The following is a 23,757-nucleotide window of genomic DNA, read 5'->3' on the forward strand; positions in this document are numbered from 1 at the left end:
TGAAGAGGCTACGTTCAATCTTGTTTTGAATCAATTCACGTTCACCTGTTTGTGATGAGAAAAGTCATATTCTGAAAGCATTCAAACAGGCAAAATTGTGTCAAATCCCTTAGACGTCGAGCACATATGCCCTGCTTTATGACCTGCTCTAGATTTTAACAGCCCGATATGTCAGCGCTGTACTTTGCCCTCCATCTTTAAAAGTTTGGTGATACTACTTGTTGGAATGAGACAGGATGTGGAATACTATTCTTAGAATCATCCACCGTGTACAGTAGCTACAGCGCTGTGCCCACTGCCTATATGCTGTACTGTATGCCTGTCATGGCTGCTCTCTTTCGCAGATGTGTAGGCCGCCCGCACTCCCTCCCTCCCTCCACTCTGTCTCTGCGCCCCCCGCCAGCTCCCCTTTAAGACACCGTTCCGCAGCTTGCTGCACTTAAAGAGCTGAACTGTCTGCTAGTAGAGCAGTGAAATGGAAAAATTTAATCGCATTAAAAGATAAACCTTGTCTTTTCATTTGTAAATTCCTGGGACACGCTTTCCCCCTTCCCTTCCTTGCTCTGACACGGCTGGTGCACTTAGAAACACACCATCCCCTTACCCCGACTCCTTCCATCCCCCCTGCTCCTCCACCCAAGAGCAGAGGATCCAGGTTCTCCCTCCCCCCGCCTCTCCTTCAGCTCCATCCTGCGCCTCTAATTCCATTTATCCTTTTTGAAATAAGACAGAGATCAAAGCAGACTGACCTGGCTTGGCTTGTCTCTGCCCCTCCCCACCTCTTCCTGCTCTCCCTCCATCCAGAGCAGCATTGTCCCGGTCCATGTGTCACCCTCTCTCTCTCTTTGTGAGACCCTTTTCCGGTTTCGTGCCATGTCCAACCACCCCCGTTGTCCTCTGGTTCCCGAACAGGCCCAACCTCCCTGACAGTGCCCCTCTTCACCCACACCACCTTCTGGACCATGAACCTCCTCCCCTCCCTACACCAACCTCCACTCCACCCACTCCTGCTTCCATGGGGATGAGCCACCTGAAGAGTGCTGAGGATTAGCGGTCCAGTTCAAAGACTTGAGGAGTTTTGTGTGGGGGAAGAGCTTTGGGCAGGAGGGGGTGGGGGGTAGGGTGTGTGAGGTGTTCTGTCTCTGGGCATCAGGGAGACTGCCTGCAGCTGTGGCCCAAAGCCCAGTTCTTCTGAGGGGCTGTCCGGTCTGCCAACTCCAATCAGCTCCAGAGCACGGAAGGCCCCCACCACCGGCTAGCAGGTCACAGGCCAAGCAGCCCGACCTTGGCTGACATACCCCGGCTCCACAGTCCTCCATGCCTCACTGGGCATGTGCACCTAGCAAGCACTCTCAGTGGGACTGATCTGTGGGAAAAACAGTGCAGTAGGCATTGCTCCCGAAACATTGATCACAGGAGGGCGTTCACAGTTAGCCTGGCTGACGCGATCCACTTGACTCATATCGGTCTGGTCTGGTCTGGACAGGAGCCTGTTGTAAAATGGAGTATTCGCAAAGAAATTGTGCAAGCGTTTTGATTGGTTGTCTCAACATTTTTTTCCCTCTGAGACCTCTCGTTGTTCTGACAGTTGTACTGGAAGGGGGCTGTGAGTGTCTGTCCATGTGGGTGTTTGAGTGAGAAAGGCACAGAGGAGAACCAACAGGATATAAAGCACAGCCCCCTTCATTATGGACAGCATGCAAACAACATCAAGGAGCCTTTCCAGACTGTGAAGTTAGGAGGACTTAGTTATCCGCCAGGTTAATTCACAGTTGGGCATTGACTTTGACCTAATACTATTTCATGGACTTCTTTCCCTTTATCATTTAAAGGATTGGAAACTGTTTTCACTTATCAGGCCTCTACTGTGGTCACGGGAAATTGGGAGGTAGCCGCAATATATCTTCAATAGCATAATTTAGTGGGGAAATGAATTGTTTCCCTCAAATTGTACAATCTCACAGAGCTCCCAGTGTCAATGTCCATGGGTCCACGTTTGTTACTATTAAAAGTGGGATTTTCAAACACACTGAACTTCTAGGAGCTATAATAGTGTTCAAACTATTGTTATTTTGTTATTTTCTTCCATTTGGTTTACATTCCTACAAGATGGAGTCATGTAGAACACGGCACAATAGAGTTAACTTGAAAACTATTCTCCTCTTAGGGGGGTGTATACACAGGGAGCTCAGTGGTAGCGTGGCCACAAGAGGGGGCCGTCACAGCATCACAGAGAGCATGGCTGAGAAGATTTGACCAACGAATATTATCACCTCAACTTTCTGCTGTTTACATGTGATTCTGTGCTCGTTTTGATGTTTGAATTGGTCTTTGGGGACAATAATACATGTAAATGGAATTGAATCTCAACGTGAGTAAAACACACACTACTTGAGAGGAGCACAGTGTCTTTACTCACGCTTTACTCGATGGATTCAACCCGCAGCAAGCTTCGTCAGTTGAAGTAAAACCAACACCTAAACCAACCACCAACCTGACTGTCACGTCCTGACCCTAGTAAGATGTCATTTTCTATAGTAGAGTAGGGCAGGGCGTGACAGGGGGTGTTTTGGGTTGTTCTATGTTTTCTATTTCTATGTTTAAGTTCTAGTTTTTCTATTTCTATGTTGGGATTGTTTGGGGTTTATCTCTAATTGGAGGCAGCTGATCCTCATTGCCTCTGATTAGAGATCATATTTAAGTAGGGGTTTTCCTCATTGTTGTTTGTGGGTTATTGTCTTTTGAGTAGTGTGTTGTCCTCGCTGCGGCACGGGTTGTTGTTTTGTGGTTTCAAGTAATTTAAGTGTATTGCATTTCAGTTTAATAAATATGTGGAACTACGAACATGCTGCATTTTGGCCCGCTAATTCAAACAGCCGTGACACTGACCTACCCCAACCGGCAAACCACCAACCCAAGGTTGCTGGAGCTGTAACCGTGAACAGAAATGTACAAACGCTCGTCTCACAGGATATGTTCTACAACATATATATATCCTATGAAACAATGTAAAAGGGGTCCTAATCTCCTATTATATCTGCCTAACCATCACCTTATACAACTATAGAAGCATGGCCTCCTACTGTGTGTCATCCTGAAGGCGTGGCACCACCACCTGACCTGCTACCTGCCACCACCCGAGTCGATTACCAGTGTCTTGTCCTAAAATCATCTGCCACACCACCAGTTGTGGAAAAAGTACCCAATTGTCATACTTGAGTAAAACAAAGCTAAGATGTCTCATCTGTGTGAATTGGACCATTTTCCTGTCCTGCTAAGCATTCAAAATGTAACGAGTACTTTTGGGTGTCAGGGAAAATGTTTCGAGTAACAAGTACATGATTTTCCAAAGGAGCGTAGTAAAGTAAAAGTTGTCAAAATATAAATATTACAGTAAAGTACAGACACCCCCCAAAAAAACAATTTAAGAAGGACTTGAAAGTATTTTTACTTAAGTATTTTACGCCACTGGCCACTACCACCACCTGTCATATAGGTCACCCACCCCAGCTGATCTGTTTCCATGGTGACGGGCCTCAGAGTACAGGATTCACCTCAGATCCCTCTCCCTCATAATCTCAGGTCTCTCAACCGGCCAGGAATATCTTATCTGCCAATCCGCACTTGGACGAATGGACACACGCAAATAGATACACCCACAGACAGACAAACTCAATCGTAGCCATTACAGTTTTTTTGCAATCACTTTGGTGTAATTTTGACAAATATGTGGTCAATTTTAACTCAAAACAATCATCTCAAAAGTAATGTGAGCATTTCATTGTGAAAAGCAATTACTTTCTATGAACGTGTATTGCAATGTGAAACATGTATTTTACAGATGAAACACTGATTTCGAGATGAAAAATGACTATGTGTGTTGTACTTAGTCAACTGAAAATGTGTTTAGAGTTTTGAAACAACAGCCTTTTTGGATGATCTGTTGTGAGTTTTGAACTAAGCGTTGTGAAAATGTACCACCATACTTGTGAAAATTGCACCAAAGCGACTGAAAGAACTCAATTGAGATTCCATGCTGATGTTCAAGCCCAAATAGACCAATGAAATTGTGGAACAGACTAAGGAACAATCGATACTGGTGAAGACTGCTGCTGCTCCAGTTCCAACTGTTCTGCCTGCAGCTATGGAACCCTGACCTGTTCACCGGACGTGCTACCTGTCCCAGACCTGTTGTTCCAGACCTGCTGAAACCCTGACCTATTCACCGGACGTGCTACCTGTCCCAGACCTGCTGTTTTCAACTCTCTAGAGACAGCAGGAGCGGTAGAGATACTCTCAAAGATCGACTATGAAAAAGCCAACTGACACTTACTCTTGAGTTGCTGACTTTTTACACCCTCGACAACTACTATGATTATTATTATTTGACAATGCTGGTCATTTATGAACATTTGAACATCTAGGCCATGTGCTGTTATAATCTCCACCCGGCACAGCCAGAAGAGGACTGGCCACCCCTCATAGCCTGGTTCCTCTCTAGGTTTCTTCCTAGGTTTTGGCCTTTCTAGGGAGTTTTTCCTAGCCACCGTGCTTCTACACCTGCATTGCTTGCTGTTTGGGGTTTTAGGCTGGGTTTCTGTACAGCACTTTGTGATATCAGCTGATGTAAGAAGGGCTATATAAATACATTTGATTTGATTTGATTTGATTTGAAGAGCATAGAGAAAGGAGGAAAGATAAGGGAAATGGAAAAATACAAAACGTAACTAACTATATATCAGTAGAGAAGGAGAGAGAGATGTGAACTGCTCCGTCCGTGCAAATAGGAAAGCGTTGGGGCAGTCCTCCCGTTGGATTATGGGATTACGGTCAGGATGGGCGGTCATGCGAGTGTTGTGGCCGGCACTGACCCTGCTTACAGCCAGATTACCCTGGTGAAGGTGAAGTTGCTTCAACCTGCCTCCTGTCACCTACTCTGGCTCTCCCTCCTTTCCCTGCCTCACACTGGCTCTTTCTCCGGCTGGATGGCTGTCTACCGCGGGTCTCCCCCCTACAGTTCACCACACCACCTGTCGGCCTATGTCTCCCTGGTCAGACACTAACCTGACTGACTCCCTGACTTCCTCCTGCTGCCAGAACAGTACATGCCTTGGGGTTGAAGCTTCCTGGGCCATTAGGACACCTGTCTGTGGAGAAGCCTACCTGGATACTACATACGGAGACACCAGACGCATCTTCTCCTCGACCACCTCGAAGACCCTGGGAGCGGTTGACGTCCTGATAGTTCTGACCAGCGCTGCTCCCCCAGTCCGGCAGAGCTTCGCTAGCTAGCTAGCATCAGGTGAATCCAGGAAGTGTCCGTCTGTCCGGACCAGCAAATCAGAGGTGAGTGACCTTCTGACTGGCAGCCTAAGACCGTTGACCTTCTGTCAGACAGTGCAGCCAGGGAGCCTAGGCCAACTCTGACGCCACTAGCTCCATCATTCCTATGGAGTTGTAATGGAGATGTAGTGGTATGGTGTCTCTACGTGGGACTTCTGCTCTTACTGTGATATACATAGCTTAGTAACACTTAAAGGCTGGACGTATCATGCACTTTACAATGTCTTTTAGCCTTTCAGATAAATTCTGGGAAGGATGAGACATTGGCTCATTCCGTAAACGTGTATTTTTCAATGATCCACGTCCTCTCCCACATTGAAGTTTCACAGAAAGAGCAGGATATGTTTTTGCTGCAACATAAGGCATCCCGAATCAATGTATATTTTGCCAAGTTTAGAGGGGGATTCCTAAGTGTCTAAGTTTGGCACTGTAGTACTCCAGTCCTTTTTTCAAGGCAGGGAGTGACTTGGATTAGAGTGAATTGAATGTGTCAAAATAACAGGTACCTTATTTTTTGACCACATAGCTGGGACAAATGTACACACTGAGTGTACAAAACATTAGGAACTTCTGTCTGTAGCGTCCGAACCGTTTGGGCTACAAACTAATATGTCCCCAGTATGGAAAGACGAGATGCTACACACCCACCAGTGTCACAGGACTCGTCTGAAGGTAACTGGTGCCGGTTTTAAAAAATGAATGGAAGTATGGAGGTCGTTTTGTGCCAACAAAAAAAAGATGGGTTAAATATGTGTCCAAAAAACTAAAAACATTTCCTTAGCTTACTTATATCTCCTAGTTATAGGAAAGACACTTCAAAACCTTATCCCCCCCTCAAAGGCTTAGACTTTTAGAGGTTAACCCGTCTCCTCCCCTTCATCTACACTGATTGAAGTGGGTTTAACACGTGTCATCAATAAGGGATCCTAGCTTCCACCTGGATTCACCTGGTCAGTCTATGTCATGGAAAGAGCAGGTGTTCCTAATGTCCTGTACACTTAGTGTATATATGAAAGTACAGCCCAATGGGTTCTTATCCATGATATTGGATAACTGATTTTCTAAAACCATGGTCGTTAATCCGTTTTACACAGAATCCTACATGTTCACATGCTTTGTGGTGTCCCCTCCCCTTCACACCTGATCAGTAAAACAAACAAAAGCAGATTACTGTTAAAGGATTAGAGCTTTACCCCCAAAAAAGGACACATTTACAATTTTACGGTACTACGGATTTACTGTTTTTCACAGGGCTGTAACGATTGGGATCAATAATCATAGTGTAGTGTTGATTCTTCTTGTTGTTTCTGGCATGGCTCCCTCTGCTATACTACAGAGTAATTACTGAGAATCATTACAGAGCTAGCAGCGTCTTACAGATCCTCCTGGCCAACACGGGCGGCACTAATGAATCCAATTAACTCTTGTTAATGACCTTTTTGAGGCATCCTGTTCCTCTAGTCTAGTCTCCTCTAATGGCGATGCCACTGACGCACACTCACACACACCTCATTCACCCAATCAATCATCTCTTCTTTTGTTGTTTTAGGCCTACTCTTGGAAGGCCAAATAAGTTTGCAAAAGAATCACACGAGTCAATGAGAATGTCTTGCGGCGACATGGGGCTGACTAGGGATTTGTATTTGTATTTATTACGGAGTAGCTGCTGCCTTGCTCTTCCTGGGGTCCAGCTAAATTAAGGCCGTTTATACCATTTTAAAAACATTACAAAACATTCACAGATTTCACAACACACTGTGTGCCCTCAAGCCCCTACTCCACCACTACCACATATCTACAGTACTAAATCCATGTGTATAGTGTGTATGTTATCCTGTGTGTGTATGCATGTCTGTGCCTATGTTTGTGTTACTTCACAGTCCCTGCTGCTCAATAAGTGGCATTTTTATCTATTTTTTACATCTAATTTTACTGCTTGCATCAGTTACATGATGTGGATTAGAGTTCCATGTAGTCATGGCTCTACATAGTACTATGTGCCTCCCAAAGTCTGTTCTGGACTTGGGGACTGTGAAGAGACCTCTGGCGGGATGTCTTGTGGAGTATGCATGGGAGTCCGAGCTGTTCGCCAGTAGTTCAAACAGACAGCTTGGTGATTTCAACAAGACAATACCTCTCACAAATACAAGTAGTGATGAAGTTAATCTCTGTGTACATCCAAGGGCCAGCCGTGCTGCCCTTGTGCAGCCTGGCAATATGATTCGTTTGTTGACTTGCGATTCATTTTTATTGTTGGCAATGATTCAGTCACAGGTATACAATGTTATAATGTGATAACAGGTATACAATGTTATAATGTGATAACAGGTATGCAATGTTACAATGTGATAATAGGTATACAATGTTATAATGTGAAAACAGGTATGCAATGTTACAATGTGATAATAGGTATACAATGTTATGTGATAACAGGTATGCAATGTTATAATGTGATAACAGATATGCAATGTTATAATGTGAAAACAGGTATACAATGTTATAAAGTGATAACAGGTATACAATGTTATAATGTGATAACAGGTATACAATGTTATAAAGTGATAACAGGTATACAATGTTATAATGTGATAACAGATATGCAATGTTATAATGTGAAAACAGGTATACAATGTTATAAAGTGATAACAGGTATACAATGTTATAAAGTGATAACAGGTATACAATGTTATAAAGTGATAACAGGTATACAATGTTATAATGTGATAACAGGTATACAATGTTATAAAGTGATAACAGGTATACAATGTTATAAAGTGATAACAGGTATACAATGTTATAATGTGATAACAGGTATGCAATGTTATAAAGTGATAACAGGTATACAATGTTATAAAGTGATAACAGGTATACAATGTTATAAAGTGATAACAGGTATACAATGTTATAAAGTGATAACAGGTATACAATGTTATAATGTGATAACAGGTATACAATGTTATAACGTGATAACAGGTATACAATGTTATAACGTGATAACAGGTATGCAATATTAATGTTGGCACGTAGACAGCTGAGGGTGCCGTGTTGTGTTCCCAGGGCTATGGTTGGTTGTGAGGGCCTGGAGGCGTGGTGATACACAGAGGCAGCAGGCAGCTCCATGGCGTGGACTGAGCTGGAGCTCCGGGCAGGGCTCAGAGCTGGGCCACACAGGGCCCTACTAACACTCCTCCTCATGGGATTGATGTTCCTTACCTCCCCCTGCCTTGGTGGTCCCCCACAGCTGGCACGCACCCCTCTGTCACCAGGGCAGCCTTTTCTAGTACTATGGGGAATCCCCAACAAGGCGTGTTCTGGACGACCTGACCCTGGAGCCTTTGGGATGGAGAGAGAGGGCCGCGTGTCCATGTTTTATGAGGACACTCTGGGGAAGTACCCCTATTACACTAGCCAGGACCAGCCGGTGAACGGAGGCCTTCCCCAACACACCAGACTGGATGGACACCTCCAGAAGACAGGGGAGGACCTGGAGGCAGCGCTACCATCCATAGGCTACCAGGGCCTGGGGGTACTGCGTTGGGGCCAGTGGTCCCCGCAGTGGGGAAGGAACCGTGAGAAACAGGGCATCTACCTGGAGGGCTCCAGGGCTCTGCTGAGAACCTTCTTCCCTGACTGGACCACGGAGGAGGTGGAGAAGTGGTCTCAGGTAAGATCCTCATCCATGGCAGTTTAGATTAATAGGAGAAATAGATGTAACAAATGTTATTCAACGCCACAGTTGTCTCATAATGATGATGTCATCCCGTTCCCCAGGTGGACTTTGAGGCAGCGTCCCAGTCCATCCTCATGGAGACGCTGTGGGAGGTGAGGAGACTCCGACCCAAGGCTCTGTGGGGCGTGACCCCGTACCCCAACTGTTACAACTCCGGCCCCGCCCAGTCGCTGTCCAATTACACGGGTCGCTGTCCCGCCGCAGAGATGGCATTGAACGACGAGCTGCTGTGGCTCTGGAAATGCTGCTCTGCGCTCTACCCCGCCCTCACACTAGAGAAGCTGCAGGGTGGGACCTCAGGGGCCAGACTGTACACATCCAATCAGATCCGAGAGGCACTGAGAGTGGCAAGCTTGGCCGGGACCGCCTACGACCTTCCTGTGTTCCCATTGGTCAGGAGTGTCTATACATCGACCAATACTTTTCTATCTGAGGTGAGAGATAGTGTTGGGTGGAAGTAGATGTTCCATGTTTTTGAAAGTGGTTTCTCTTTGTCTGTTGGTTCTGTAACCAGTGTATAACTGGGTGATGTTCCATTAGGTGGACCTGGTCAACACCATTGGTGAGAGTGCTGCCATGGGGGCAGCAGGGGTTGTCCTCTGGGAGAAAGATCAAGGTGTCTTCTCTACAAGGACTCAGGTACAGTACACATCTCTTCAATGTTCCATACATGCATTGTCAGTCAGACAACTGTAACTGGGTCTGAGGTCTGTGAATGAAAACATTTCACCTCTGTCTGCCCCCAGAAAGCCTGCTCAGAGCTGGCCACGTTTGTGCGTGAGGTCCTGGGCCTGTACACCGTCAACGTGACCACAGCCGCCCGCCTGTGCGGCGTCTCCCTGTGCCAGGGGCGTGGCCGCTGCGTGCGCCGCAAACCCGAGAGCTCCGCCTACCTGCACTTGCCGCCCTCCAACTTCGTGATGACGCAGGGGAAGGTGGAGGGGGTGCAGACCACAGGCCAGCTGGACCCTGGCAACCTGGAGGCATGGAAGAGGGACTTCCAGTGCCAGTGGTATGAGTCCCTGGAGGGGGCAGCCGCCGACGAGGAGCTCCCCAAGGACAGGGCACAGGGAGCCCTTCCCCCCACACTGAATCCCCCCTTGTCGAGTGAGCTGAACCAAGAGACCAGGCCCACCCTCGCTCTGTCAGACCACAGCGGACCATCACTCACGGCATCTCTCCTCCCTCTAGTGCTGGTATTAGCCACAGCTCTAAGCCTGAACACAGACTTATGCCTGAACCTCTGACCAACCTGCTGAATGATCAGGTCGGGGCTCAGGGGGCTTAAGACACTGTCGTACCAGTGTAGAAGAAATGTTTGTGTGACAGAAACTCTTGAGAGGTGTTTCTATTTCGAACAAAGAAATGTCGTGAACAGAGACTACTATTATATTATGGAGACTGTGGACGTTTTTATTGTCGATACAACTAAGAACGTGAACTAGATCAAACAAAAAATCTTCTATTCATAGGATTCGTGGTTAACATTGTCGTCATTTCTCGTCAACAGCTGTGTGTATTCAGTTCCTAACATTGCAGTACTGGATGTTCCTTTTTACCACTCATTTTTGTTTATCGCCACACTTTTCCCCCCTTTTTGTTCTTCACGCTACTCAGCTCTACTGCTTACATGGCCATGTTGTGACGGGCTTGTAATATGGTTCACAACTTGGTATCCTCGAACGATGTAAACACATTCTACATGCTACTGCAGTCATATCAACTGGAATGACTTCACCATTCAACATTACCTTTGTATTCTTACGCCTCATGCTATTGCGTTTACAATAAAATCATACCTCTATAAAAATGTACTCATATTTTCTATAAAATGTTGTTGATGCAGTCTAGATGTCCTGTATCAGTCTAGATGTCCTGTATCAGTCTAGATGTCCTGTATCAGTCTAGATATCCTGTATCAGTCTAGATGTCCTGCATCAGTCTAGATGTCCTGTATCAGTCTAGATATCCTGTATCAGTCTAGATATCCTGTCCTGTATCAGCCTAGATGTCGTGTATCAGTCTAGATGTCTTGTATCAGTCCAGATGTCCTGTATCAGTCTAGATGTCCTGTATCAGTATAGATATCCTGTATCAGTATAGATATCCTGTCCTGTATCAGTCTAGATATCCTGTATCAGTCTAGATATCCTGTCCTGTATCAGCCTAGATGTCCTGTACCAGTCTAGATGTCCTGTATCAGTATAGACACCCTGTACTGTATCAGTCTAGATATTCTGTCCTGTATCACCCGAGATGTCCTGTATCAGTCTAGATATCCTGTCCTGCATCAGCCTAGATGTCCTGTATCAGTCTAGATGTCCTGTATCAGTCTAGATGTCCTGTATCAGCCTAGATGTCCTGTATCAGTCTAGATGTCCTGTCCTGTATCAGTCTAGATGTCCTGTCCTGTATCAGTCTAGATGTCCTGTCCTGTATCAGTCTAGATGTCCTGTCCTGCATCAGCCTAGATGTCCTGTCCTGCATCAGCCTAGATGTCCTGTCCTGCATCAGCCTAGATGTCCTGTATTAGTCTAGATGTCCTGTATTAGTCTAGATGTCCTGTATTAGTCTAGATGTCCTGTCCTGTATCAGTCTAGATGTCCTGTCCTGTATCAGTCTAGATGTCCTGTCCTGTATCAGTCTAGATGTCCTGTCCTGCATCAGTCTAGATGTCCTGTCCTGCATCAGCCTAGATGTCCTGTCCTGCATCAGCCTAGATGTCCTGTCCTGCATCAGCCTAGATGTCCTGTCCTGCATCAGCCTAGATGTCCTGTATCAGTCTAGATGTCCTGCATCAGTCTAGATGTCCTGCATCAGTCTAGATGTCCTGTATCAGTCTAGATGTCCTGTATCAGTCTAGATGTCCTGTATCAGTCTAGATGTCCTGTATCAGTCTAGATGTCCTGTATCAGTCTAGATGTCCTGTATCTATACACTCATGTCATCAAAACCACATCCAGGAACAAAACAGACAGCTAGTCTTTGCAGCTCATGTAAATTTATTGTGTTATTCTTCTGAAAATATACACTCAGGACGAAGGGTAGCTCAATTATTTCTTTGTTACAGAAAGAGATATGTACAGAGGTGCTTTTGATTGTACAGAGATAAAGAGCAGTTAGAGAGGAGGCCATCTCCCTCCCCAGTGAAACATCCGCCCCTCCCAAAGTCTATAGTCCCACAGCCCATCCCTCCTTTTCAGTGGCTTCGGAAAGTATTCAGACCCCATTACTTTTTCCACATTTTGTTGTCTTAATCTAAAATGAATTACATAAATCCAAATCCTCAGCAATCTACACACAATATCCCATAATGACAAAACAGAAATACCTAATTTACATAAGTATTCAGACCCTTTTCTATGAGACTCGAAATTGAGCTCAGGTGCATCCTGTTTTCATTGATCATCCTTGAGATGTTTCTTTAACTTGATTGGTTTCCACCTGTGGTAAATTCAATTGATTGGACATGATTTGGAAAGGCATATACATGTCTATATAAGGTCCCACAGTTGACAGTGTATGTCAGAGCAAAAACCAAGCCATGAGTTTGAAGGAATTGTCCGTAGAGCTCCGAGACAGGATTGTGTCGAGGCACAGATCTGGGGAAGGGTACCAAAACATTTCTGCAGCAAAGAAGATCCCGCAAGAACACAGTGGCCTCCATCAATCTTAAATGGAAGAATTTTGGAACCACCAAGACTCCTCGTAGAGCTGGCCGCCCGGCCAAACTGAGCAATCAGAGAGAAAGGCCTTGGTCAGAGACGTGACCAAGAACCTAATGGCCACTGACAGAGCTCTAGAGTTCCTCTGTGGCACTCCACAGAGGAACTCTGCAGCACTCCACCAATCAGGCCTTTATGGTAGTGGCCAGACGAAAGCCTCTCCTCAGTAAAACACACATGACAGGTCTGATGAAACCAAGACTGAACTCTTTGGCCTGAATGCCAAGCGTCACGCCTGGAGGAAACCTGGCACCATCCCTACGGTGAAGCATGGTGGCGGCAGCATTATGCTATGGGGATGTTTTTCAGCGGCAGGGACTGGTTGACTAGTCAGGATTCAGGCAAAGATGAACGGAGCAAAGGACAGAGTGATCCTTGATGAAAACCTGCTCCAGAGCGCTCAGAACCTCACACTGGGGCGAAGGGTCACCTTCCAACAGGACAACGACCCTAAGCACACAGCCAAAACAATACATGAGTGGCTTCCGGACATTTCTCAATGTCCTTGAGTGGCCCAGCCAGAGCCCGGACTTGAACCCGATCGTACATCTCTGCAGAGACCTGATAACAGCTGTGCAGCGACGCTCCCCATCCAACCTGACAGAGCTTGAGAGGATCTGAAGAGAAGAATGGGAGGAACTCCCCAAATACAGGTGTGCCAAGCTTGTAGCGTCATACCCAAGAAGACTCGATGCTGTAATCGCTGCAAAAGGTGCTTCAATTTTATTTTTAAATTAGCAGAAAATTCTAAAAACCTGTTTTTGCTTTGTCATTATGGGGTATTGTGTGTAGATTGATGAGGGGGAAAAAATATTTCATCAATTCTAGAATAAGGCTGTAACGTAACAAAATGTGGGAAAAGTCAAGGGGTCTGAATACTTTCCGAAGGCACTGAATATCCAGTGTGAGGGTGCTGCCTTCTCGTCTAGGTGGGGCTTCTGCAGATCTGATGACATCTGGTAGCATTCAAGTCCTTCATGGTACAAGCCAGTAACGGCACGCTACATGTAACAGCTGTCCACAACCTCTCACCATGGCAAGCACTATTTAGGCAAAATAGATATGTTCGATATTAAGACAGGACTACCTACTTAGTACCTACCTACCAACCTGTGAAATGACAGAGGGTACCACAGTCTCCTAAAGCGCAACATTATCTCGGGATCGGAGAGGAGAGCTCCGCAGGGAATGGTTGGTTGGTAACAGGTAACAGGTTCGGTTGGTAACAGGTATGTAACATGACATTTATACGACATATGTACCCCCACACCCTCTCCTGTGTCTCGTCTCACTAGTTTAAGCAACCTGCCTAAGAAGTGACTAACATCTAAACCATCTCATCTGTTCCTAAATCTCACTCTCCATGAGAAAGAGAGAGCGCCCCCGTGTGGGCGGCAGCAGTTAGTACAATCTGAACCACGTGGGTCGGACGGTAATAAGAGAAGCATCAAGCGCTCCGTTTCCTTCAAGTTCTGTCAGGGGGAGGGGCTCCTAGCCGAGCGAGCATTTCCGGGGTGGGGGAGGGGTTTGAAGCATGACGTCTACATGGGGAGGGGTGAGGTGAGGGGGAGGAGCGGATCATCCATGAAGCTAGCATGATTAGTAGCAGTGATTCCAGGAGGGCGGTATGGACGGAGGGGGGTCGTTAGGTTAGAAAGAGGATTTCTCGGGGAGGGGTTTCCAGGTAAGAGTCCAGGGGGGAGAGGGGCTACTTGCAGATGGCCTCCAGGGCATCCAGGGTACGCTTAATGTCCCGGATCTGGGCGGCCAGAGTGTGGATGGGCTGCATAGAGCGGTCCAGCTCCTCACAACGCGCCATCAGTGTGTACATTCCCTATGAACACACACACACACACACACTACAATCAGGACATTATACTCATGACAAGAAGCATCTGTGACTGTCGATCAGTATTCACTGCTCATCCTTCCATTCATGTCTGGCCAAGCTATCTGTTCTCTCACCTTTATGCTCATGTCCACAGACTCCCCCAGGCTGTCCACAGAGTCTCTATAGGTCTGGATGTAGCCCACACTCAGCGCTGTCATCTGGACACACACAGATAGAGACATACAGGATATGGCAGACACTAATTCTGGGCAACTTACAATTAGAGCATTACTAAAAGGTGTGAATGAATAAATTAATGACATTTTATTTGCGTGTCAAAATTGCCAGCTGGCAACCCATCAATTGCGGGATTATTTGACACACAAACAAACATTACATTGATTCACAGAGATAATTCTTCAGACGTTGTGGGCACCGCATAAAGAATGAAGAATTAATCATTAGATAATAGTAGACAGGGTTATCCAAGCAATAAATAACCCTAGAGCAGTACAATTGTAATACAGAAATAAATACAGAAACATTTGTGTGTGTGTGTGTGTGGTGTGAAGAAACTTAGCTCACGTACGTTCTGGATGGTTCCGTTGAGGCTGCGCATCATTAGCTCCACGCTGTGGGCGACTTCCTGCGTGTGTCTCTGCAGGTCCGCCAAGACAGCAGGGTCGATGGGAGGGATGTCAGCCGGCCGCCGCGACGACGACTCACGACCTCTGCTGCTGATGGAACCCGAGCAGTCCGCTGGACACAGAAAGAAAAGAAACATGCACACAGACAGAAAATGACGTTAACCGACAGTCTGCAAACCAAATCATCCTCCCTCATCCAAACCGCCTTCCTGCGGGTGCTAATCTAATCACGAGAGGGGAAGGGTGGATTTATTCGATTTGGAACTCGGCCTTCAACTGCAACTTCAAAACATTGACGTATCACTGAAATAACACCAGAAAAGGCATTTCACGGATTAGCATTTCACTGATCACCAGGGTCGTATTCAGGCCCACTGTTAGCGAAACGTTTTTCAACAGAAAAGTCTTACTAGACAAGTCCAGATGGTCTTCCTGTTTCAGTCCTTGTTTAAAAAAAAATCTGTTTGGTACCTAATGAATACGACCCTGGTGACTAATTAGCCAATCCCCCATCCCGGGCCCCGCGGTCCCCCGGTGTTGGTACTCACAGTCGCAGTCACAGTCCAGGCTGGGCTTTGAGCTCATCTTGATCTTCTGCTCCAGGTTGCGGCAGATGAAGTGGGTCAGGTCCCCGTCGTGGCTGACTGTTCCCTCCAGCTCCAGGGCAGAGGAGATGGTGGCCCTGCGGCCCTCTGGCTGGCCCCCCCGACCCCCACCGATGCATGCATGGCTGATCTCGTCCAGGCTCTTGCTGTCCTGCATGCCCCGGACAATGCGCTCCCGCTCTGGGACGTTCCGCACGCGCACCTGGGCCATGACGTGGGGCGGACAAGGGCTGCTGCCTGACGACTCCCCCCCCTCAGCTGGGACAGAGCTGGGAGCTGCTGCCGAGGGCTCCTCTGTAAGCTGACAGGAAGTGGCAGTCTTACACATATAGCAATCCTCAAGATCCTCCGGACATATGAATATGCTGCACTGCTCAATGGATTCAAAATACACTTTGCTGATAACTACTTTATCGAGGGAAAATGTACTTGCTACGATTGTGATATGTCTCATCCAACTATCATAAGATGAATGCAGTAATTGTAAGTCGCCCTGGCTGGCTTCTCCGTTTTTCGGCAGGGCAGAGCAGCTACGTCTGGTAAGACGAGGGGCGCGGGGGGGGGGGTTGTCTATTTGTCAATAACTGCTGGTGTGCGATATCTAATATTAAACAAGTTTTGAGTTATTGCTCGCCTGAGGTAGAATACCTCATGATAAGCTGTAGACCACACTATCTATATTATTCGTAGCAGTCTATTTACTACCACAAACTGATGATGGCACTAAGACCGCACTCAACAAGCTGTAAAAAGGACATAAGCAAACAAGAAAATGCTCCATTTGGCAAATCTGACCATAACTCTATCCTCCTGATTCCTGCTTACAAGCAAAAACTAAAGCAGGAAGTACCAGTGACTCAATACAGAAGTGGTCAGATGACACGGATGCTACAGGACTGTTTCGCTTGCACAGACTGGAATATGTTCCCGGGATTCGTCCAATGGCATTGAGTATACCACCTCAGTCATCAGCTTCATCAATAAGTGAATCGACAACGTTGTCCCCACAGTGACCGTACATTTCCCAACCAGAAGCCATGAATTACAGGCAACATCCACACCGAGCTAAAGGCTAGAGGAGTGGGACACTAATCTGGACGCTTATAAGAAATCCCACTATGCCCTCAGACGATCTATCCAAAAGGCAAAGTGTCAATAAAAGACTAAAATTGAATCCTACTACACCAGCTCTGATGCTCGTCGGATGTGGCAGGGCTTGAAAACTATTTTGGACTACAAAAGGGAAACCCACCCGCAAGCTGGATGCCCAGTGACTGCCTAAACCCACCTGGACAAAAGGAACACCTATGTGAGAATGTGTTCATTGACTACAGCTCAGCATTCAACATCATAGTGCCCACAAAGCTAAGGACCCTGGGACTAAACACCTCCCTCTGCAACTGGATCCTGGATTTTGACGGGCCAGTAAGGGAAGGCAACAACACATCTGCCGCGGCTGATCCTCAACACTGGGGCCCCTCAGAGGTGCGTGCTTAGTCCCCTCCTGTACTCCCTATTCCCACGACTGCATGGCCAAGCACGACTCCAACACCATCATTAAGTTGGCTGACGACAACAGTGATAGGCCTGATCACAGACAAGGATGAGACAGCCTATAGGGAGGAGGTCAGAGACCTGGTAGTGTGGTGACAGGACAACAACCTCTCTCTCAATGTGAGCAAGACAAAGGAGCTGATCGTGGACTATAGGAAAAGGACGGCCATACAGGCCCCCATTAACATCAACAAGATTGAAGTGGAGCGGGTCGAGAGTTTCAAGTTCCTTGGTATGCGCATCACCAACAAACTATTGTGGTCCAAACACACCAAACACAGTTGTGAAGCGGGCACGACAACACCTTTTCCCCCTCAGGTCCCCAGATCCTCAAAAAGTTCTACAGCTGCACTATCGAGAGCATCCTGACCGGATGCATTACCGCCTGGTCCGGCAACTGCTAGGCATCCGACCGTAAGGCACTACAGAAGGTAGTGCGTACAGCCCAGTACATGACTGGGGCCAAGCTTCCTGACATCCAGGACCTATATACTAGGCGGTGTCAGAGGAAGGCCCAAAAAATTGTCAAAGACTCCAGCCACCCTAGTCATACTGTTCTCTCTGCTATCACACGGCAAGCGGTACTGGAGAGCCAAATCTCCTTAACAGCTTCTACCCCCAAGCCATAAGACTGCTCAACAACTAAACTAATCAAATGGCCACCCAGACAAATGGCCACCCAGACAAAAGGCCACCCAGACAAAAGGCCACCCTTTTTGTTTTTACACTGCTGCTACTCGCTGTTTTTTATAAACTGTGCAAAAAAAGAAACACCCTCTCACTGTCAACTGTGTTTATTTTCAGCAAACTTAACCTGTTAGGGCTAGGGGGCAGTATTGACACGGCTGGATAAAAAACGTACCCGATTTAATCTGGTTACTACTCCTGCCCAGTAACTAGAATATGCATATAATTATTGGCTTTGGATAGAAAACACTCCAAAGTTTCTAAAACTGTTTGAATGGTGTCTGTGAGTATAACAGAACTCAAATGGTAGGTCAAAACCTGAGAAGATTCTGTACAGGAAGTACCCTGTCTGACCATTTCTTCGCCTTCTTTGCCATCTCTATCCATTACAAAGGATCTCTGCTGTTACGTGACACTTCCTACGGCTGCCATAGGCTCTCAGAAGGCGGCAAAAAGCTGAATCGTGGCTTTGCAGGCTCTGGCTGAAAAAAAAGTAGCTCGTTTGGGTAGTGGCTGGTTACAGTACTGTGAGACTCAGGCTCGTGCCCGCGTCGACCGAAAGCTTTGTTTTCTTTCCTCTGTTTACCTAAACGGAGATTCCCGGTCGGAATATTATCGCTTTTTTACGAGAAAAATGGCATAAAAATTGATTTTAAACAGCGGTTGACATGCTTCGAAGTACGGTAATGGAATATTTAGATTTTTTTTGTCACGAATTGCGCCATGCTCGTAACCCTGATTTACCATTTCGGATAGTGTCTGGAATGCACGAAGAAAACGCCGCTATTTGGATATAACGATGGATTATTTTGGACCAAACCAACATTTGTTATTGAAGTAGCAGTCCTGGGAGTGCATTCTGACGAAGACAACAAAGGTAATCAAACTTTTGTAATAGTAAATCTGACTTTGGTCAGGGCTAAACTTGGTCGATGTCTAAATGGCTAGCCGTGATGGCTGGGCTATCTACTGAGAATATTGCAAAATGTGCTTTCACCGAAAAGCTATTTTAAAATCGGACACCTCGATTGCACAAAGGAGTTCTGTATCTATAATTCTTAAAATAATTGTTATGTTTTTTGTGAACGTTTATCGTGAGTAATTTAGTAAATTGTTAGTAAATTCCCCGGAAGTTTGCGGGGGGTATGCTAGTTCTGAACGTCACATGCTAATGTAAAAAGCTGGTTTTTGATATAAATATGAACTTGATTGAACAAAACATGCATGTATTGTATAACATAATGTCCTAGGGTTGTCATCTGATGAAGATCATCAAAGGTTAGTGCTGCATTTAGCGGTGGTTTGGGTTTATGTGACATTATATGCTAGCTTGAAAAATGGGTGTCTGATTATTTCTGGCTGGGTACTCTGCTGACATAATCTAATGTTTTGCTTTCGTTGTAAAGCCTTTTTGAAATCGGACAGTGTGGTTAGATTAACGAGAGTCTTGTCTTTAAATAGCTGTAAAATAGTCATATGTTTGAGAAATTGAAGTAATAGCATTTCTAAGGTATTTGAAAATCGCGCCACGGGATTCAACTGGCTGTTGCGTAGGTGGGACGAATTCGTCCCGCCTAGCCCAGAGAGGTTAACATGTGTAAATATTTGAATGAACATTACAAGATTCAACAACCGAGACAAACTGAACAAGTTCCACAAATATGTGACAAACAGAAATTGAATAATGTGTCCCTGAACAAAGGGGGGGGGGGGTTAAAATCAAAAGTAACAGTCAGTATCTGGTGTGGCCACCAGCTGCATTAAGTACTGCAGTGCATCTCCTCCTCATGGACTGCACCAGATTTGCCAGTTCTTGCTGTGAGATGTTACCCCACTCTTCCACCAAAGCACTTGCAAGTTCCCAGACATTTCTGGGGGGGGGGGGGGGGGGGGGGGGGGGGAATGGCTCTCGCCCTCACCCTCTGATCCAAAAGGTCCCAGACGTGCTCAATGGGATTGAGATCTGGGCTCTTCGCTGGCCATGGCAGAACACTGACATTCCTATCTTGCAGGAAATCACGCACAGAACAAGCAATATGGCTGGTGGCATTGTCATGCTGGAGGGTCATGTCAGGATGAGCCTGCAGGAAGGGTACCACATGAGGGAGGAGGATGTCTTCCCTGTAACGCACAGTGTTGAGATTGCCTGCAATGACAACAAGCTCAGTCCGATGATGCTGTGACACACCGCCCCAGACCATGACGGACCCTCCACCTCCAAATTGATCCCGCTCCAGAGTACAGGCCTCGGTGTAACGCTCATTCCTTCAACGATAAACACAAATCCAACCATCACCCCTGGTGAGACAAAACCACGACTCGTCAGTGAAGAGCACTTTTTGCCAGTCCTGTCTGGTCCAGCGACGGTGGGTTTGTGCCCATAGGTGACGTTGTTGCCAGTGATGTCTGGTGAGGACCTGCCTTACAACAGGCCTACAAGCCCTCAGTCCAGCCTCTCTCAGCCTATTGCGGAAAGTCTGAGCACTGATGGAGGGATTGTGCGTTCCTGGTGTAACTCGGGCAGTTGTTGTTGCCATCCTGTACCTGTCCCGCAGGTGTGATGTTCGGATGTACAGATCCTGTGCAGGTGTTGTTACACGGGGTCTGCCACAGCGAGGACGATCAGCTGTCCACCCAGTCTCCCTGTAGCGCTGTCTTAGACGTCTCACAGTACGGATATTGCAATTTATTGCCCGGGCCACATCTGCAGTCCTCATGCCTCCTTGCAGCATGCCGAAGGCACGTTCACACAGATGAGCAGGAACCCTGGGCATCTTTCTTCTGGTGTTTTTCAGAGTGAATAGAAAGGCCTTTAGTGTCCTAAGTTTTCATAACTGTGACCTTATTTGCCTACCGTCTGTAAGCTGTTAGTGTCTTAACGACCGTTCCACAGGTGCATGTTCATTCATCAAGCATGGGACACTGTGTTTAAACCCTTTACAATGAAGATCTGTGAAGTTATTTGGATTTTTACAAATTATCTTTGAAAGACAGGGTCCTGAAAAAGGGACGTTTCTTTTTTTGCTGAGTTTATATGGATAGTCACTCTACTAATTACCTCGACTAACCTGTACCCCCGCACATTGACTCTGTACCGGTAACCCCTGTATAAAGCCTCGTTATTGTTACATACATTTGTGTTACCTTTTTATTAATTCCATTTTTTTAACTTTAGTTTATTTAGTAAATATTTTATTCACTATTTCTTGAACTGCATTGTTGGTTAATGGCTTGTAAGTAAGCATTTCACGGTAAAGTCTACACCTGTTGTATTCGGCGCATGTGACAAATACAATTAGATGTGTATCTGCTAAATGACTCAAATGTAAATGTAATTAAGTACTATTCTTGAGTTGTCAGCTCTGGCACTTTAACATTAACAATTATGTACAGGAGCAGTAAGTATGGCAAACTCACCTCAGCTGAGACTTCAGCCTGTGTGTTTCCTGCATGCTGCTCCTCGCTCTCATTTTCACACTCCTCCTCTTCCACCTCCACCTCCTTTTCCTCCTCTGTTCCTGCAGCACAGCAGCTAGAAGGCTCTGTGTGCTTTGTCTCGGACTGCTTTTTGTCTGCGCTGTGAGTGTCCCCCTCTGGGGCTGTGTCTTTGGATGGAGTGCCTGTGTGCTGCCAGTCTCCAGACAGAGTCTCGTTTAGGGGCATACCTGTTTGGGAGGGTCCAGTGAGGGACATGTCTTTGGGGGGCTCGTGTGGGTCTGGCTCTGTGTCTGCTGTGCATGTGGCAGTGGGGAAGGAGGGGTGGGCTGGGAACGCGTCGGTGTGTTGCTGTGTGTCTGAATCGGACGTGGAGTTGTGAGAAGTGTCTATGGGGTTTTGTCCATCGCATGCGCTCTCCCCATCCACAGAGTTCTCAGTCTCATCAAGGGATCCCTGCCCAGGACAGGGCACCCTACCCCCAAACTTCAGGAGCTGTGCAGGGGTATTAGGGGCGTGGGTGTACGGGCCATTCACATTACAGGATCCAGGGGAGCCTGGTGTATCCACCCCATTGGCTGCTTCCGGCACATCTGTGCCAATCACAGGGAAGAGGCTCATCCCTCCACCTGCTGCATAAAATACATGTCAGATAACAACTGACACACTCTTCTCCCTATGCATACAACTGGGTCTGACTCTACAAATCATTGCACATCAACTTGCTCACCCTGGGCTCCAGTTGTTCTTTGTTAGTGGGGTTTGCGTCCTTTTTACTTTTAAGGAGGGTTGGGAGAAAGACTAGAATTTTGGGTGATATGTTTTCTATTCATGTCTTGTACCTGGTTGGATAGCACATCTCTTGCTGGTAATCTAGCCAGTTTACAAGCATACATCGATAGACCCACCAACTTAAACTGTCACCAATACAACTTTGCAGCTCAATGCAATCCAACAAGCACAAGAAAACAAAATGATCAAAGGTCGAGTGACTGTACAATACGCGACATAAGAATATCTTTAACCACCAACAGCGCCTGTGTTTATACGACGTAAGTTAGCTAGTTACAGTAGCTGGCTATCAGTGTGACTAGTTACACCTAAATAGGAGCAGGAAACAGTAAAACTATTATCAGTTAGTACCATCTGACTAACGATGTATAAATAATAAATAATGGTCCCAACATCTAGCAAGCAAGTTGACATATTGCTGTCATTATCAGACATAAGCTTGCAATCAGTCACATGACGTTAGCTCGCAGGCTAGCTAGCTGTCGATGCTAGCAAGCGGGCCTCTGATAGCCAGCTACTGAATTTTAACTTGTTTTAAGTTCCCTTTTTATTCCGTGTCAAGAGTAACCACCTGGCAATGAGTGACAAGACTTATTTCGATTTCTTACTTTCAGGAAAGTAAAATATTTGCCCGTTTTTAACATAACCAAATAAATTAACACTTACCACTGTAGTTCTTTCCTGGAGATGTAAGTCAAGCAGGAAACTGGGTCGAGTCCGCTCTGTAAATACTTCCACACAACTTGTAGTAGAAAACGCAATAGTTCCGCATAATGATGGATAAAATTATATGCATAACTCTTCATAGTAAATGTCTCACATGATGATAATATGCAGTACTAAGATGTTATGTTTCATAACTATAATTTAAACCAATAATAATTGTAATTACTAAAGAATTTCAGAATGAAGTTGTATTTAATTGAATGCAATCAAGCAGAGTAAATCATGCCTCTGTACTTAAAGACAGATCGAACATTACTGGGGAGGGGTTGTGTGTTTTGCTTTGGGAGGGTTGTGTGCTTTGCTTTGGGAGGGTTGTGTGCTTTGCTTTGGGAGGGTTGTGTGTTTTGCTTTGGGAGGGTTGTGTGTTTTGCTTTGGGAGGGTTGTGTGTTTTGCTTTGGGAGGGATGTGTGCTTTGCTTTGGGAGGGTTGTGTGTTTTGCTTTGGGAGGGTTGTGTGCTTTGCTTTGGGAGGGTTGTGTGCTTTGCTTTGGGAGGGTGGTGTGTTTTGCTTTGGGAGGGTTTTTTTGGGGGGTTGGCACAGGGGACGCTAGTGCCTTTTCCCCCTCGCTCTTATGCTCGCATTTACATTCGCTCTTATGCTTTTCCAACAGTCTTGAAAGAGTTACCACATATGCTGAGTACTTTTCCTTCACTCTGCGGTCCAACTCATCCCAAACCATCT

The 23,757-nt window shown here is 46.2% G+C and overlaps 2 protein-coding genes across 2 annotated transcripts; one reads left to right on the forward strand and one right to left on the reverse strand.

Annotated features, from left to right (window-relative positions):
- Nucleotides 1–4,223: 4,223 nt before the first annotated feature.
- On the forward strand, nucleotides 4,224–10,454 carry si:dkey-72l14.3 (Glyco_hydro_56 domain-containing protein). Its single transcript, XM_014146312.3, has 5 exons — nucleotides 4,224–5,346; nucleotides 8,401–9,007; nucleotides 9,115–9,507; nucleotides 9,614–9,712; nucleotides 9,820–10,454. Exons 2-5 carry the CDS (start codon nucleotides 8,462–8,464, stop codon nucleotides 10,318–10,320), a joined length of 1,539 nt encoding a protein of 512 aa, XP_014001787.1. The 5' UTR covers nucleotides 4,224–5,346; nucleotides 8,401–8,461; the 3' UTR covers nucleotides 10,321–10,454.
- Nucleotides 10,455–14,131: 3,677 nt separating this feature from the next.
- borcs6 (BLOC-1 related complex subunit 6) lies at nucleotides 14,132–23,097 on the reverse strand. The gene is made up of 6 exons (XM_014146311.3): nucleotides 23,016–23,097; nucleotides 21,540–22,189; nucleotides 15,825–16,182; nucleotides 15,219–15,388; nucleotides 14,764–14,847; nucleotides 14,132–14,632 (listed from the first exon to the last, which is right to left on the reverse strand). Exons 2-6 carry the CDS (start codon nucleotides 22,176–22,178, stop codon nucleotides 14,507–14,509), a joined length of 1,377 nt encoding a protein of 458 aa, XP_014001786.1. The 5' UTR covers nucleotides 22,179–22,189; nucleotides 23,016–23,097; the 3' UTR covers nucleotides 14,132–14,506.
- Nucleotides 23,098–23,757: the final 660 nt, after the last annotated feature.

The sequence above is a fragment of the Salmo salar genome, chromosome 15, assembly GCF_965601325.2.
Source record: "Salmo salar chromosome 15, fSalSal1, whole genome shotgun sequence".
In the NCBI taxonomy this organism is placed as follows: Eukaryota; Metazoa; Chordata; class Actinopteri; order Salmoniformes; family Salmonidae; genus Salmo; species Salmo salar.